General features: G+C 42.4%; 2 protein-coding genes across 2 annotated transcripts in view; both read right to left on the bottom strand.

The window, feature by feature from the left end:
• LOC308361301 (uncharacterized protein) overlaps window positions 1-575 on the bottom strand; it is a gene marked incomplete at both ends in the record, with an annotated part of 5,335 nt that extends 4,760 nt beyond the window's left edge. The window contains one exon of the mRNA XM_080833597.1: window positions 266-575. Within this exon, the coding sequence (XP_080689723.1) occupies window positions 266-575 (310 nt within the window). The remainder of the gene's footprint in view (window positions 1-265) is intronic.
• A 4,316-nt stretch (window positions 576-4,891) lies between these two features.
• On the bottom strand, window positions 4,892-16,384 carry LOC308360234 (5'-nucleotidase domain-containing protein 2-like; the record flags this gene model as incomplete). Its single annotated transcript, XM_080832037.1, has 14 exons — window positions 4,892-5,153; window positions 5,352-5,416; window positions 6,019-6,159; window positions 6,699-6,785; window positions 7,040-7,121; window positions 7,225-7,326; window positions 7,944-8,046; window positions 9,133-9,193; window positions 10,094-10,222; window positions 11,944-12,037; window positions 12,281-12,336; window positions 12,446-12,520; window positions 12,935-13,119; window positions 16,063-16,384. 14 exons carry the CDS (start codon window positions 16,382-16,384, stop codon window positions 4,892-4,894), a joined length of 1,764 nt encoding a protein of 587 aa, XP_080688163.1.
• Between the last annotated feature and the right edge of the window lie 1,363 nt (window positions 16,385-17,747).

The following is a 17,747-nucleotide window of genomic DNA, read 5'->3' as shown; positions in this document are numbered from 1 at the left end:
ATATATATACTTGACTACAAGGGTTGGTTATTGTTCATCACACAGTTTGGTATGTTAGTTATATAACAAAAAGAAAACTGCATTTTATCATACGTTATATAATGCAAAGAATATAACACATACATACAATAATGCATGTATAATACAATAAATGATAGAAACATAGTATATATTGCATACGTGTTTTCATAAAGAATGATATACGTAGGTTATATATCATATTGTGGCTACAAGGGGAAACTATTGATCAATTAGAGCCGCTGACCTCTATGATGATGATGATGATGGTGACTGTTAGCGTGGGCCAAGGTGTGACCGGATGTCCTTGACCTGCCGTGGCCTGGCCTGGGGGAGCTGTGGAAGGGAGGCCCGTGGGGGTGGTGGTGGTGGGGGTGGGCGTCTCCTGCACCCGCTATACCATTGGGTACGCCGCTGGGGTACGACCCACTTATCTGGCCGCCCTCTGTGGTCCTGAGGGGGTGGGGGTGGGGGTCTGAGGCTGCTCGCATGGCACACACGGACGAGAGGGAGGAGAACACCTGAGCTCTGGCCCTAAGCCACAGCTCCTGCTGCATGCTGGGTAACTGGAGGATGGAGAAGAGGTGGAGGTGGAGGTGGAGGGTGAAGTGAAAGGAGGGTTGCAGGGTGAGGGGGTGGGAAAGGGGGAAGGCAAATTAAAGCAAATGAAAGGGTGAGAGGAGAGGAGAGATTGAGTTTCGGTTAAGTGGAGATCTATAATTCATCTCCACTGGTGTGTTCCAATTCATGTTCTCTTTTTTTCTATTTTGACTTAGGATTTGTTTACAACTGGCCTATAAAATCGAAAGGAAGGAAAAAAAGAATAAGCCTATCCCGGCTAAGAAGATATATCAACTAGGCTCCAAATTCTACATATCCAAGCATCTTACTGAATATATTGTTTACATTTCAGTGTTGTCTTGAATTGAAAATAGCCATAGGTGCTGACAAGCATAATTGAACTACCTTCCGACCATTACTGTCATGTATTGCCATTATTATTATTTTCTCAGTCAAGCAAACAAACAAAAAAAAAGATTGACAAAATGAATTCAGCATAAACTGCCAATGCTCTAGCATCTTAGAGGTTCTGAGATGTGGGCTAACGCAGCCAAGGAGCGACTAAGACTGTCAGTGCAGTCAGTGACAGTTCAGAACCAGAACAGAGGACAAGTCAGAAAACACAGGACGACTATGTAGGTAGAGTATGGAGCCCACCAGTGGAATACTTTCTACAGATGCTAAGCATGACTGACTTGATGTGAGAATGCCTTCACTGTAAGAACACCCTTCACCTGTTATCGTTGATGTGTAGGCTATTGGAAATAGTATACAGACCATCAGTTGCCTTTTACTTCCAAACCGTAAAATTCATCAACAAATTGAGAACTCTAGGTAAATGCAAACGATGATTTAAAAGATATTGCAAACTATTGTAAACTTACGCAAGCCGTGTCTGTCCTCCATGAATGTTCCGTCTTGTGAGCCGTATCGAGTACTCGCTATCACATTTACAACTCGGGGACAACGATACTATGCGCCTGCTACCTGAGAACGCTAATATTTCCCTGGTCACACTACGCACCTAGCGCGTTTCTCTTTCTTCACACACGAGGGCAGCGTAACGCAACCCCACTCCATGTTTACGTTCCCTGGCAGAAATGTTAGGTAACGCTCATCGCTCTGAATTCATTTGATGTTCCCTAAATTATTAACGGAAGGGTAATATAGAGTCAGATTTTGTACGTGCGTGTTAATTTCAGGTCATTCAGGCGACCTACCTACGGTCATATTGCTGTATGTGTTACAATCACAGTTTTTGGCCTTAAGCAACTTTTGTCAAACAGACCTAACTCTATTGCTATCCAGTTTATGTGGTTTCCATCTTGTTAATGATATGAAATTAAGCATATCAGCGCAGGACTTAAAGGGCATTTTTTTGTATCATTTTAATTAAATCTTTCACAGCATTATGCCTTGCACAGCAAAGTGTATTGTAGATCTTGTTGCTTTATTTGTTTATGTATTTCAGTGATTGTCATAGCCTATTCACAATCATCCTTTGGTGACCTACATCATCACAAAGTATCACAAGAAGAATGTGAATGGTAGGCCTACGTTGGTCCAGCAAACACTACAGATTAAAGGCTACAACAAAGAAGATACAATGACCTCGACATACTCATTATTGCACACAGGGTTGAGCTGCTAACATCTCTAAATACATTCAGCAATAACACAGATGCAATCCTACTGCTAATTTCTTACATATTTCAGTTGTGCGTACTTTTAAGCAAAAAGAACAAGATAATGCTGACCGACCACATTACTGGCGGAGGATAATACTCTGTTTGAAGCCATAATACTGTGCAGATGGGTGGAAACACATTGGCCCTCCTGTGGTATCTGACATTGTGCGTGTTTTCAAGCAGTTGTGCAACCTCTTCCTGACCCACAGAAATAACTCTTGAAGGTGTAAATATAGCGCCTTAAGCCAATTATATTATTTTGGCGCTATTTCAATATAATTAAATATAATTGAATGTATCCCACTACATCCCCACAGCTATTTCAGGGTCATTCCATGCCAAATCCCCTAGAGGTCCTCACATGACCCCCTAGGGTTTTCTCCACATTTTGGGAGATTTCACATTGAGAAGTTTCAGAACTCAATACCAAAAGTTAAGAAAGTTATGGGAATTTGATTAAAGGTACCCTCATACAAATGTAGAATCCAAATCTAAGAGCAGATTTAACCTATCTTCACCATTAATACGTTAAGTTGTTTTTTCATGCAATCTGAAATAGTTTTTTTGTGGGGTTTTTTAGATTTCAATGTACCATTGTAATAGGAATTCATTCCACTGATAATAAATATTGGTATGCATTGAATCAAGTATCTACGTTTCTAGTACAGTGAAATTACAAAGGGTGAAATGTCAATGTTGCCAAATACCTAGGATGCTGAGATACTGCTAATCTTTAGTTAATATGTAAGTCTTTATTTTATCCATATTACAACTCTGTGGTTCTATAACTTCAATGAATATAATATTTCATTTTTCTATATTAAGATCAGGAAAAACTTTGAGATTTCAAAGGACCAAAGGGGGAAAAACCCGATGTGAACTTTGTTTTGTACCTACATATGCTTTAGATATTGTGATTTGGACTTATAGTGAAGGTCTGAATATGATGCCAATGGCACAAATGTATTTACGTAGGTCCAAAGCCTTGATATGTAGGATTGTGAAATTTTGACATAAATATTTTAACTTTTTGTATTGGGCTCTGAAATAAGGCCTAAGCCCATATCTAGAATACTGGTAAACATGACAGAAACAAGGAGGAAAACTTGAGGGTCCTTCGGTGAACTGGGGGGGGTCCTATGGTGAACTGGGTCTGATCAGAGTCCATTCCAGACACTGCTACTCCTGTGAAGGTTGGCACTTAAGGTCAATTTCAAATGCAAAATGCACAGTTTGTCTGCTTTGGTTATTAATGTGTTATTTGGATCTCAGATAAATTGTGCGTTCAACAGCAAATCATTTAACATTGATCAATCTTCACTGTTCATAAAGCCTCACATTAACAATACAGGCCTACTTAAAGAGGACCTATTATGCTTTTCTGGATTTTCCCATTCCTTTAGTGTTATGTAGCATTTTATGCATGTAAACGGTCTGCAAAGTTACAAAAGCCCAAAGTACACGCCAGAGGGAGGAACTCTCTCCCACAGACACCACTCTTTTCAGCTGCCTGAAATGCCTTGTAAGAATTCCAGCCCTTATCTTTTGTTACAAGATTACGTAATCTCACACATTTCTTATTGTCCGCAGACACTGACGGTGCGACAACTTAATGACACAGGAGCTCATACAACGCGTTTCAGACAGAGGGGGAATGTGCAGTATGACAAAGTATGTATTATGAGAAAAACAATACTACTTCTATTTCTAGTAAACCACACAATTGTGGGCACTGAAAATAAGCACAATAGGTCCTCTTTACAGAGAAACACCAAACAAACAAAACAAATAGCAGCTAAAACATAATTTACAATGACAATAAATTCATCCAAGATAGGAAAAAAAAATACAGGTAAAATACAACATTCCCTCAAAAATGATGCACATTACAGTCAGTGAATTTACCCAGTGGTTTCCAAATATTTTAGGTAAGACAAATCAAAAGTTTGCTATAATTAGAACAGTATCAATATTAGCACTAACAATCCATTAGGAGTAGTAGCTAATTCTTCTAAGTATCCCATCAGAGGTTTAAACTTACGCTTATAAGCTAAGCTTAGCTTAGATGATGTGAACTGAGTTCATTGAGGCTTAGACTCTAAGCGTTACAGGGAGTTTTGGTGGAAAGACAGGTTTGTGTTTCTTTTGTGTTCTTGGTCCACATATGAACTCAGCCAGCTGATGTGACCTAATTATTTGTTTCTCCGAGGTGGGACTTTGGATGGGACTGAAAGTCTTCGGCTAAAAGTACAAAGTAAGGTGGAGGTTAGGGACATGTTGGAGGTTAGGGACACGGCGGGGGTTAGGGAAAGGTGGAGGCTAGGATCACAGCTCACTAAAAAAGCCAGTAGGTGCAGCTTTTTGGGGGTTTATTTTCGATGCGTCTCCAGACTGTGATGTCTCACCACAGTGTGATTACCTCTGGCCCCGCATAACTACATGTCACTTAATTATTTATCTCTGGCAGTTCTTTCTTTAACTAGAAGTTCCACCTCTACTTATCACTAAAAAACTTTGAACGCTCTCCTCCACTCCCATACCCAGAGAGGAGCCGACCCTGAGACGGACCCGTTCCTGGTCTGGGCCCGGTCCGGCCCAGAGCCGGCTCCTCTCTGGTCCTCCGTCTAGCGGATGTGGGTCATCTCCTCCAGGAAGGGCGTCTTCATGCAGCCGGTGCAGAGCTGGTCCATCCACAGCGGGGCCTCGTGCTGCAGAGGCGTGCGGCGCGGGTAGAAGGTGTAGGAGAGGTCGTAGTTCAGCAGGCAGCTGATCGAGGCCATGTACAGGTCAGAGAAGCGACACAGGCGCCGGGAGAAGTAGGTGGGGTTGTGGCACGTGCGGAAGATGCTCCCAAACTGGGGGTTGAACAGGTTCTTCGTCTTTTGTCTGGAGGAACGAAAGAGTGGAGAGACATGAGAGAAACAAAAGGGTCCAAAAGGAAACCACTGCTATTTTCTAGTGTAGGAATCCAGTTTACTTTAATGGACTTGACTGCTACCATCAGAGAGAGCTTTGCCAAGACATTTCAACTCTAAATTTAAGGAGGTTGGGAGGAGATGTCACATAATGTCCCTTGTCACCCACCGTAGTTCCTCTCTTTCCTGCATCCATTCAAGGAGTACCTCTTTAGAATCTGGATCCCGATGCAGCTGATTGAAAGAGACATAAAGAGATAGAGAGAGGGAGAGAGAGAGGGGGGTGAGAGAGTCAGAAAGAGAAAAAATAACCCACACTCTGAAACAGTCCAGCCTGAAATCCAATTCTACCAGACAGTGGTGATACAGCCCTTTTACATGAAATGCATTCTAATCTCTGAAGCCAGAGTATAACAGAGCTGACTTACCTAAATATGCTACAATCTTACATTTTTACATTTACATTTAGTCATTTAGCAGACGCTTTTATCCAAAGCGACTTACAAGGATGTATACACCTTTTACATTTACACTGATGGCACACTGCACATCAGGAGCAATTAGGGGTTCAGTGTCTTGCTCAAGGACGCTTCGACAGGGAATCGAACTAGCAACCTTCCGATTACTAGACGACTTCTCTACCTCCTGTACCACTGTCGCTGACCTTATCTTATTTCAGTTACAGAAACAACAGAAATGAATAATATTTTCTTTGGTGAAAAATGGTTAAGATGGCTGTATGTTTTGCCCTGTCCCCCACTTAAACGCATGGACGTGCTTTAGCGGAGTTGAGATAGTGGGTCATAATCTCCTCTCCTCACCCCCGGTCTGCTCACCTGCATGCGCTCCAGGAGGCCAGTGAGGGCCTGCAGCCAGGTGAGGCTCTGGGCGTACTGCTCCGTGCACACCACCCTGGTCTCCAGCTCCAGCTCCGGGACGATGGCCCCCGTACGCCAGCCATGACGCAGCATCAGGTCCTGGAAAGGAGAGGAGAGAAGAGGAGAGGAGAGGAGAGGAGAGGAGGGGAGGGGAGGGGAGGGGAGGGGAGGGGAGGGGAGGGGAGAGGAGAGGAGAGGAGAGGAGAGGAGAGGAGAGGAGAGGAGAGGAGAGGAGAGAAGAGAAGAGAAGAGAAGAGAAGAGAAGAGAAGAGAAGAGAAGTAAGGTTCCACAGTCAGGACCTCATGCATGGATAGTTTCACACATCAAATCTCCATTTGACTTAAAAAAGAATCTGCCATCAAAGTTCGTTACAAAGGATGAGAGTATAGTATATTTCGGGACTGAATTCAGTGACCTGTCTTGGGTAAAGTAAGGCACAGTAGATAATATCGCTCTCTCCTTCTATATCCTATTGCATAAGCTTATATTGATACTGATAAAGTGGCTATATTACCTCCTGTTAATTATATGTTACTCCTATGGCTTGACATAAGAAGCATGTATTGTGACTGTCTATAATAATTATAGACGGCTTGTCTATAATCTTGATATGATCTTGAATAACTTGCTGTCTTACCGCCAGATCACTGTAGAGGTGGTCACCAAAATACAGAACTTTGGAGCCACTCCAGCCTGTAAGTCTGAGGAAGTCAAAGAGGTTCCCCTGCAACACAGCAGTCACCGTGAGGTTGATACTTAAAGAGGTAGTAGACACAGAAATGTGTTTTTTCGAGCTGTAAATTGTATGACTTAATTGTGATGAAGTACAACAATGCTGATGTTAATATTGACAAAATTACCATTTTCTATAAAAAAATTATAAATAACAAAATCAGCCCTTGGGGTTGAAAATTGGTCATCACGCTACTGATTAAATCATCTAAGGGTAATGCTGACACACATAGACACTGAACTGACCTGTTTGTACACCTGACCTTTATCCAGACTGGTTATTTTGTCCCACTGAAGATCTCCATTGGCATCTAAACGCCTGAACGGCCTGTGACGAGATGAATATGGTAAAGGAGAAGTTTTGACAGTGACCACCAAACACTATTGAGTGGCTGATACCAGCAGCGACCCCCTGCGACGGCAGCACTTACTTTACACAGTCGTTGAAAAAGTGCGGCTTGTCCGCCTGAACGATGACCACGTCGAAGAACTCTTGCCAGTTTTTGCCAACCATGTACTTCATTCCCTTGTCACTGTAACCAGACAAACGAGTCGATTACAGAAAAATAATCTAAAACCAAACAGGTTGTGTTGTGGGTCAGTGAGAACAGAGAGTGTTCAGGGTGTTTTCCAGATTGGGAAGGGAATACTTGTGTAGATACAGGGCATCAACAGTGGACCCTAGAAAATAAAAGCTATTTTGTGGGGAATCTTATATGACTATCACTTGGAGAAACCCAACTGATTCAGCATACTTATCCTTATGTTTATCTGTCATATGCTCAATCACACATTCATCTGGTCATTCCTGGTCATACATATGGATGATTTTTGTTTCTCCATAAGTGGATCCATGCATTGAATAACAGTAGAGGATTTCCTCCTTCACTACGCCTGCACAGTAGATGGCAAGGCTACGCATGCTAGACATGCAGGAGAGGCATGCACTCACACAAAGCTGAATGGGCTGTTAGCATTGAGGAACCGCTTCTTCCCGTGGCTGACTATCACTGGGAGAATCCCAATTTAAATCTGTTTCAGTGCACTGTATCGTGTTCATCTGTCCACTCCTTGGAAACATTTAAAATAGCCATTTTGTTGTTTTGATCTATCTATCCATACATCTATCTCTTCATCAAATAACACTCACACAAAGCTGAAGGGGCTGTTAGTGATGAGGAACAGCTTCTTCCCTTGGCTGACCAGGCGATGCAGGACAGCATACGTCTCCTCTCCTCTCATGATGTACTTCTCTAGGATAGTTACACACAGTAATGGGGTTAATGTACCTCTCTGGGATAGCTACACACAGGGATGGTGTAGGATAGCTACACACAGTAATGGTGTAGGATAGGTACACACAGTGATTGTGTAGCATAGGTACAGTACACACAGTGAAGGTGTAGGATAGCTACACACAGTGATAGTGTCAGGGTTAATGTACCTCTCTGGGATAGGTACACACAGTGATGGTGTAGCATAGATACACACAGTGAAGGTGTAGGATAGCTTCACACATTGATGGTGTAGGATAGCTACACACATTGATGGTGTAGGATAGCTACCCACAGTAATGGTGTAGGATAGGTACACACAGTGATTGTGTAGGATAGCTACACACAGTGTTGGTGTCAGGGTTAATGCATCTCTCTGGGATAGGTACACACAGTGTTGATGCCAGGGTTAATGTATACCTCTCTGGGATAGATACACACATTGATGGTGTAGGATAGCCATACACAGTAATGGTGTAGGATAGGTACACACAGTGATTGTGTAGCATAGGTACAGTACACAGTGAAGGTGTAGGATAGCTACACACAGTGATGGTGACAGGGTTAATGCACCTCTCTGGGATAGGTGCACAGTAATGTTGACGGGGTTAATGACCAGCGCTTGAGAACTTTACCATCGATAGTAATACAACAGAGAGAAAGGATGTGAATCCCCAAAAACAGAGCCAGACCAGAATAGTGAAAATGTGTAAAAACATGAAGAGCCACATACTCTCGGATGCCAAATCTAATACCAACGTTTCAGCAGCTGCCTCCTTCAGGGTACAACCACTTGTGTTTATGTTCTTATGTCATGTTCTATGTTCTATGTTCTTCTGTTCTTTGGAAAGCACTGGAGAACATACGTAGACGTGCCTGACGGAGGAAGCAGCCGGCTGTATTAAAGTTTACATTTTGAAGGAACTCCACTAGATCACCTTTGCAGCCATAAGAAGAGGGGTGTCAGTCATTAAACATGGCAGACCAAGAGACACAGTCTGAAAAGATGGAAGAAAGAAAAGCCTTAAAGGGAATGCATTTGATTAGAAGCACTTAGATATTTACCCAAGTCCTGCATTATCCATTTGTACATGTAGCCTTTAATGTGCACCATCCCAATAGCTTCCTACACACAAAATGGGAAAAAAAAGAATATAGACATGATTGCATATAGTAGGTGCAGTGGTTTTATACGGTGGCCCTAAGAGGTTTGTGTGTGGACATGTTCATAGTACAGGACAAGAGAGTGGGCAGTCGACATGAATCCAGTGCCAAACGACTGGGGGTTATACCCCCTACCAGCCTCCCTGGGCTGATTTGGAAAAGGATAAGGCTTAGTGAAATGTGTCATTTGGCAGAAGACCTGTCCAATCCAATTTCAGTTTCCTGTCCAATTTCCTCCCCAGCTGATAAGCAATCACAAAACCTCCCAATAACCCCCCCGCCCCCCCGCCGCGTTTCAGGGCCAAGCAGAGCTTCCCCACTGGCACACGTGTTTACAAAAAAGCCCCGCCGATAACGGCTCAGTTTCTCAGGAGAAGCAAAGTCAAAATCGGTGGTGGAACAAGGCCCCGGCTGGCCCTCGACCAGCCCTGAAACCAAAGACTGACGGCTCTGACACGCGGGTCCTTTTACCCCCGAGACCCAGATGGATGTGGAGCGCCATTGTTAAGCAGCGGCGCAGACTGCGGGTAGTGCAGAGGTTCATCTCCGAGAGGGTGGAAAGATGACCCTGTTTGGGTGGGAAGCGATCTAACTTCACGAAAGCAGCCCTCGGAGCAGCGCATAGGCCTGGGAACCTGATCCTAGCCAACGAGAGAAACACGAGCTACGGAGAGCCGGAGAGATAACAATAAAAACACAGTGGTTGTGTGTGTGTGTGTGTGTGTGTGTGTGTGTGTGTGTGTGTGTGTGTGTGTGTGTGTGATGTGTGTGATGTGTGTGTGTGTGTGTGTGTGTGTGTGTGTGTGTGTGTGTGTGTGTGTGTGTGTGTGTGTGTGTGAGGTGTAGCAGGACCCTAACCCACCGACACGTCTCGGTAGAGGTGCACGGGGTCGTACTCGATGTTGCTGGAGATGAAGAAGTCGTTGGCCACGGCCAGCAGGGTCATCTCCGGCAGGGAGAAGACGTCCATGAACTGCTTCACTTTTGGGCCCTGTGTGGACGGGTAGAATCACTGATCAGTGGCCATCTAGGAAATGACTCTTCTCATATCAATGCTGGGTACACAGATGTCTGATTGTGTCATGGATCTAGATCTTGGAGCTGCACGCACCTGGAGAGTGTTAACAGGCTATTAACTTTTCATCCTACAATTATGCATCAAGATTTGTTGTTTGACCAGTTCTAGTGCAGTTCCTCATCCATTTGCCTTCATTTCCACAATAGGTGTACAATACCACACAGAGCATTCATGCGCACATGCAGAGAAACATCATAACAGTGGAGATTTGGTGTCTGCACTGGGCTCACAGACAATGTTGTCTTATGTAATATTGTCTTATTATAATATTGTAGTTTGGAAAGGCCATCTGCACAAGGCTTGACACACTGGCACATGTCTGACCCTGCAAACGTCTGTTATTTAATAAGCTACCAAACTACAGTGAATTATATTATATGATAATAACTTCTGTTATTTAATTCCATACCAAACTACAGAAGAAGAAATTATATGAAAATATAATTTTCGATGCTTTTGTGTATTTGTACTGTGTAGAAGGAAATTACTTTCTCTGACTAAGAGTTTCAAAGAAAGAAAGAGAAAGACAAGAGCTGTGTTTTGGGGCTGAAAGCAAAAATATCCCACAGTGCATTTCACTCACGTGTACCTTTTTAAGAGGGGAAAGAATTTGAAAACAATTCACCTGATTAGCCAGATCTTTCAATGTCACACACACTCACACTCACACTCACACTCACACTGGACAACAGGACCCTACCAGACTAGATTTAGGTAATGAGGTGTGATGTTAAGCAGGGACTTTCCTTCCTACTCAATAACATCCTGTTATGACAGGAAATTATCTTCATCCGAGTGACAGCGTGTTGGCCAATACTTCAAAGGGAAATAAAACTCAGACATTTTTGAGGTGTGAACTGAGACATTTCTTTGACTTTTCTTCTAGAATATAGAACCTTTCAAAAGTACAGCACTGCTGCATTTACAGACTAAATAATATAATATAAAATATATACAGTACTTTATTACAGCTTTTTACTTTATAAAGTATATGCTATGATCATTCCCTCCATCCTATAATGTATTCGGACAGTACGTCACAGAGATACTGAAAAAGGCCTGACCTTGGTAATGCTTCTTGCTCTACTAGTTGAGCTGTGTAGAGCTATGTAGGGCTATGTAGGGCTATGTAGGGCTATGTTCTTTACTGACCAACAGATATTTGCTCCTGAGTTTGAGCTGTTTGTCTGATACAGACAAACAAATAATTTAAAAAGTCTCCACTTTATGTGAACTGTCCACAGTTTCTAGGGTGTAATTAACTCTTAAGTGATTATGTTACTACATTTCATTTCAACATGCAATTTGGGTCAAAGGTTAGGGTTAGTAGTGTATAATAACGTGACAGCACAGGGACCTTGGGGTCAAAGGTTAGGGATAGTAGTGTATAATAACGTGACAGCACAGGGACCTTGGGGTCAAAGGTTAGGGATAGTAGTGTATAATAACGTGACAGCACAGGGACCGTGGGGTCAAAGGTTAGGGATAGTAGTGTATAATAACGTGACAGCACAAGGACCTTGGGGTCAAAGGTTAGGGATAGTAGTGTATAATAACGTGACAGCACAAGGACCTTGGGGTCAAAGGTTAAAGGTTAGGGATAGTAGTGTATAATAACGTGACAGCACAGGGACCTTGCCATAGAAGCCACTGTCGGTGTTCAGTGGGACGTGATGGGTCCCCTTATAAAGCTCCAGCACCTCCTCATCGGGGACTGGTCTCAGGCCTCTGCAAAGCAAAACAGAGCCCATTACTTCATGTTCATCTCATTCATACTGTGATGTTTACAAATAAAAATGAATTAGTAAATATTACTAATATAACTATACTGTTTGCTATGCTACAAATGATGCTGCAGTACCCCACAGTGCATAGAGAGTATAGAGCCCCTTTTCTAAAACCTGCTATGAGGTCTCCCAGGTGTCTGTCAGAGTGACTACACACAGGTTAAACTACAAGTGTGGTACTGACCGATAAACCGTTCCTAGCTGAATATAGTGGAAGGCATCTATCTTCATCAGAAGACCCTGGAAGAAAACAGGAAGCATACAAATGTATGTGTGTTTGTGAGTTCACATTAAAGTAAATGTGTGTCATGATTTACCAGATAAAGTCTACACAGACTATTAAACGTACCTTCTGAATATCATAGTGAAGCCCCCTTGTGGCAAAGTTGGGAATGTAATCATATTTTCTGATGCCTTCAGGGTACTAAAACAACACACACATTTAAATGTCCCGTTGTTCTCCAGGGCATCATGATAACACAAATATTTTACATGATGGGTTAGAAATGTGGGTGCAAATGGATGGAGAGAGAGTTTTAATTATTAGACAGTCAAATGATATAACTTTATATGAAATACTACAAAATAAGACTATAAAGCATCAAATCAAATCAATGATGGCCTTCAAATAATAAGAACAGAACATCACTGCCCCACAGCTGCCTATCCTACTACATGATGTGTCTGTGTGAGTGTAAGTCTGTGAGAGTGAGTGTAAGTGTGTGTGAGTTTGTTTATAGGTCTGGTAATCAGGTGAAGTGTATTCAAATTCTGTGTGTGTGTGTGTGTGTGTGTGTGTGTGTGCGTGTGTGTGTGTGTGTGTGTGTATAAACTACACCTTGTAGTGCTCGATGAGGAAGTCTCGTGCGGTGGTGTAGATCATTGAGTCGAGGGCGTTGGAGTAGAGGGCCAGTGTGTAGTCGTAGTCGAAGCCATAGATGTCCACCTCGGCCAGGCTCACCTCGTTGTTGGCGTAGATGGCGGAGGAGTTGAGCAGTGTGCACACGCCAGGAGGTATTAGATCTACAGGCAAGGGTGGAGAAGTTCATCAACATGACCGAACTAAATCACATTACTATTACTCACGTTTTGGTCTGACCACTAGGTTGAGTGTGTTGCTTCTGTTTTTCTATTTGATATTTTATTTATTTTTTTGTGATCTAATGTTTTGTTTCTGTTTTCTATTTGTTTTGATATTTTATTTTATTGTGATTTAATTGTACAGCACTTTGTTCAGCCTGAGCGGTTTTACTTGACTTGACTTGAATTGACTTGGCCGTTTACTAAATCACGTTACTACTACGTTTTGGTTTGACCACTATCAGAGCTGAAGCTTCACCAATTGCCACTGGGGCCACAGACATCACATGACTTAAATACATACACACATTACTGATACATACTTTATCACTTATACCTCTGAGGCACCTAGCCTGTGCAGCTGGAAAAGGACTTTCGTCCAAAATATTCTGGTATCTGAGGTAACCTTTCCCCCTCTCTCTTAAGTGATCTATGTTTATTATACGGCTCCTCACAATGATGCAAAAGTTCCATTGAGGTATTTGAATGGACCACCCCAACATTCCGAAGTTCGATATTTCTTCATTATAAAGAAATATCAGACCTCCGAACGTTAGGGTGGACCATTCAAATACCTCAATGGAACTGTTTGCAACATTCTGAGGAACAATAGAATTAGTAAGGGATAATGTATAGTCCGCCGGTCAGTACAGGAATGTAAATCCTGATGGGCAGAAGGGTACTGTCTATCCTGTCGATGGACTATACATTATCCCTCTCACACAGCCTCTTCCATCCATAAATGCTGTGATCTGTCTGTGTTTGGGATAGGCCTAGTTATCCTGCTGAGTGGGTCAAACATGAACACATAACAAACCAACTGCTGGCATCTGTACCAGGGCCAGATCCAGAACGACACCAGTGAGGGTGGAGCTTGTGAGGAGGCACACTTGTAGCTACTCTGCTGTACTCTGTGCAGCGATGTTCAACACGCAACTTTAGTTGAGAGTGCGCCATCTTAGTTTAGGAGGGCAATGCACCCTTATGCACCCCTGTAGGGTTTCACTGACTAGTGGTGCAGCTTTTCTGCTTTTCTTTCTACCTCCCTCTCTCTCTCCCTCCCTCTCCCTTTCCTCCTGGAGGAGATTAGCACAGCTGTCTCCCGCAGGGTCAGGGGGAACTGACGCAGTGGTGGGAGCCAGACAGGATTAAGGCAGTCATTTTTTATTTATTTTTTTATTGAGAGAGAAATTACAAAACATCACAGAGGGCCGCAATCAGAGTCAGTCCAATCTCAGTTCATGGGTCGGGCCCAGTGGAAGAAAGCGAGGGTCCTCCTGAGCTCTCTCCCCAGGAGAAGGGCCTGGGCCAAACATGTCAGTTACTTTCAAAGTGTTATGCAACTCAGGCAGTGGTGTAGTCCAGGGTATACGCAGGTATACGGAGTAGAGCTGTGTTGAAAAAAAAATCGATTTTCCGATTTTTAATCGATTCGCATATTAATGACCGATTATCGATTCGTACGTCCAAAGATCGATTTTTCTTTTTTTTTCAAGCATAATAATAATGCACTGGTTAGTGTCCCAGTAGGAATCCACTGTTGCAGATATAGTCACCTCAATGATGTCCTCCATTTATTGTCCTGATTTATCTTTCTCGAAGGTAGATTGACCCTTAACCTTTTCATCAGTCTTCCAGCCATCAGTAACTACCAATACTTGTAAGATTTGCTGTTTCATATTGATATAATACTAGTTTTAATATGTTGCTTCTCTACACAGTCATGAAGTGAAGGAAACGGTTCAAATACATTTTTCATTTTTAATAACATTAACCCCCGGATCGAAACGAAATCGAATCGAATCGGAAATCAGATCAAAATCGGATCGAATCGGATGGAATCTGAGAAAATCGGAAAAAAATCAATTCTGAAACTTAAAAATCGGAATCGAATCGATTCTTGAAATTTGAATCGAAACCCAGCTCTAATACGGAGTATACCCACTTACTTTTCAGTCAGCATTGCGTATACCCACTTCTCAAAGCAGGGCGTTTATCCTGTGCTGTATGGGCTGCTTAAAAGAATTAAAAATATACCCACTCCAGGGACCACTACACCACTGAATTCAGGGTTTAAAAACTGGACTCACATGTTCATTGTTCATTCAGCTCCTGCAGCCTCATACTCTATTTGATAAAGGCTCTTAATAACATATTGCATTGTTTGTACTTGTGTGAAAAAAGAGCTGTTCTTACTTTACATTCTGAAATAAGAGCTACACTGTTTATTTCTGACAACTGGGTGACGTTGTTAACATGTAAAATTCTACGAGTGGTATTTTTAGCAACAGCAAATACATTCTTGCTGAGTAATCACAACAGGACAAACACAGATTTAGATTAAAGAGGGTCACGGTCCGTTTCCAAATCCGTCGCCAGAAAACCACTGGAAGATGACCAAGCTTTAGAAAGTGGGGCAAGGATGCACACAGCTCAGGGAACCACTGGATTCATGTCAATTTTGCGGTAGTTTAGCTGTGGCATGTATTTGCAACAGCATACACATGGAGGGTGGGATAAAGCGTTGAGGCTACATGTGGCTAAATTACTGCGCTTAATTAATGCAATCAATCGATGTATAGGGGTTCACAACTCACTTGCGATGATTTAAGTGATTAGTGGGTTTAACAAGAACACACACTTGATGCAAAGAAGAATGTACGGTGCGAAGTTGTAGACTAGTGATTGATTCAGCTTTTCCAAAGACATGTTTGAGGCTGCCTCTACCTCTAAAAAGGATGTCAACAGTGCACTACTGTTGATCTTTGGAAAGTATAAATTGACCGATGTATTTTAAGTATTAAGGAAATTAGAATCTATAATATTTTCATGAAGCTCTATAACTCCATACGTTTCCCCTAATCGAAGTGAACGCGTGATACATACCATGTACCAGACGTTTCATCTCACTGTATCTTGCCCACAGGTAGGTCTTCTGGTCCACTTTGAGGGCGGTTGAAGAGTAGGACCTTCCGGACAGAGTCAGCGTCTCCTCGCTGCGCTTCTTGCCGCTTACCGGATGCCTGTGCGCGGCGGGGGAGGTCGGAGAAGCCGAAGAACATGGCTTAGATTTGCCCTCTTGATTACTCACACCGCAGGACGAACATTTACTGTAATTCTGAAGTTTTAAGGACCTGACAAGAGGTGGTGTCCTGTTGCCACTTTGCAGAAGAACACGACCGAGGACTCCAGCAGTTTTGTAAGACATTCTAGAACTTCATATTAACTTTGCAGATCATGAGAGAAACCCGGAGGCGGTCAGATAGTGTGAAAGCACCGACTCTTCAACATTTGATGATCGCAATCTCTCCTGGATCATCGGTATTTTCAATTTTGAAACCCCGCCTCCAGAAAAAAATAGACCCACATCAATTGTCAAACCGGGAATTTTCAACAGATGGCATTATGCAACTGCGACCGTCAGAAATAAGCAAAACTCGCATTATCCTATCCTGGTTCAGTGTGCACCCATAAATATGTGATGATGTAAACACAAAAAGCACTGCAAAAAAACAAGTCATACAAGGAGCAGATAGACATTATGTAACTTTATTTTTTCCAAGACACTAAATATTCAGCTCACAAATCAAATTGAGGGAGGACAAAACCGCAATATTTTTTAACGAGCCATCTTCCCCCATAGTTCCACCTTAATGATAAACACGTTTTACAGTTAGAGGACGTTTGAGACAAGCGTCACATTTCACACACGCAAATAACACAGGTAAAGGTCGAGTTTAACAGCCTACGACACCCCTTTAGTACACGGCCATTTACATCAAGCAGCAACATAGAATCTGTCTCCCATTCAATGACAACATTGGTTAACTGAATCAACGGTCATATCCACCCATGACCTTATGAACACACTCAAGACAGCGATCTAACTGTTTTGGAGTGTGTGAAAATGCCAACACTCCCATATTTTGGAAAGAAATGGGGTTATCTGGTTTGTACTCCTATTTGTGCTTTGGCTATGAGCACGGGCTTTGCGCACAGGCGTCAACGGGACACAGAGGTAATTAAACCAGTTAATCGTCTTCATGCCGCGGACACATAATTGGGGCGACAACTTCAACACTTCCTAACTTTCACGTCAGGGGTCAGCAGTGTCAACATGACCTAGTACAAATAAATTGTTCAATTGATTTGTATCTCAATTTATCTTTAAAAAGTAAAAAAAAAAAAAAAAAAAAAAAAAAAAGTATTCTAAAACATTCCCAACTTTCAGAAATACTGCAATACTTTCAACAAACAAAATCTGTTTGTTTTTTTCCTAAGGAGGAAAAAAGAAATCAATTGAAACTGCAAATAATCAAAATTAAGGCACTATTCTCATAATCTATTCCTGTTGCATGATTCTTTTTCCACACTAAAATGAACATTCAAACTAAATGTTTTTGTAACTTCGGTGAAAAATAAAAAAATGACTTTGCTGAAATTTTTAGCTGTAGAGCCAATCCATGATCCTAGAAAACTCTGACACACACATACCTCAGGCATAAGGGACCGTGAGAGAAAGTCTAACAGTCCACAGGTGTGTGCTTGGTGGTCCCCAGGTGATTGGGGTT

This window comes from Sprattus sprattus (genome assembly GCF_963457725.1).
Source record: "Sprattus sprattus genome assembly, chromosome: 2".
NCBI classification, from domain to species: Eukaryota; Metazoa; Chordata; class Actinopteri; order Clupeiformes; family Clupeidae; genus Sprattus; species Sprattus sprattus.
Note: the sequence above shows the minus strand (reverse complement) of the source record. Positions and strands in the feature narration are given on the sequence as shown.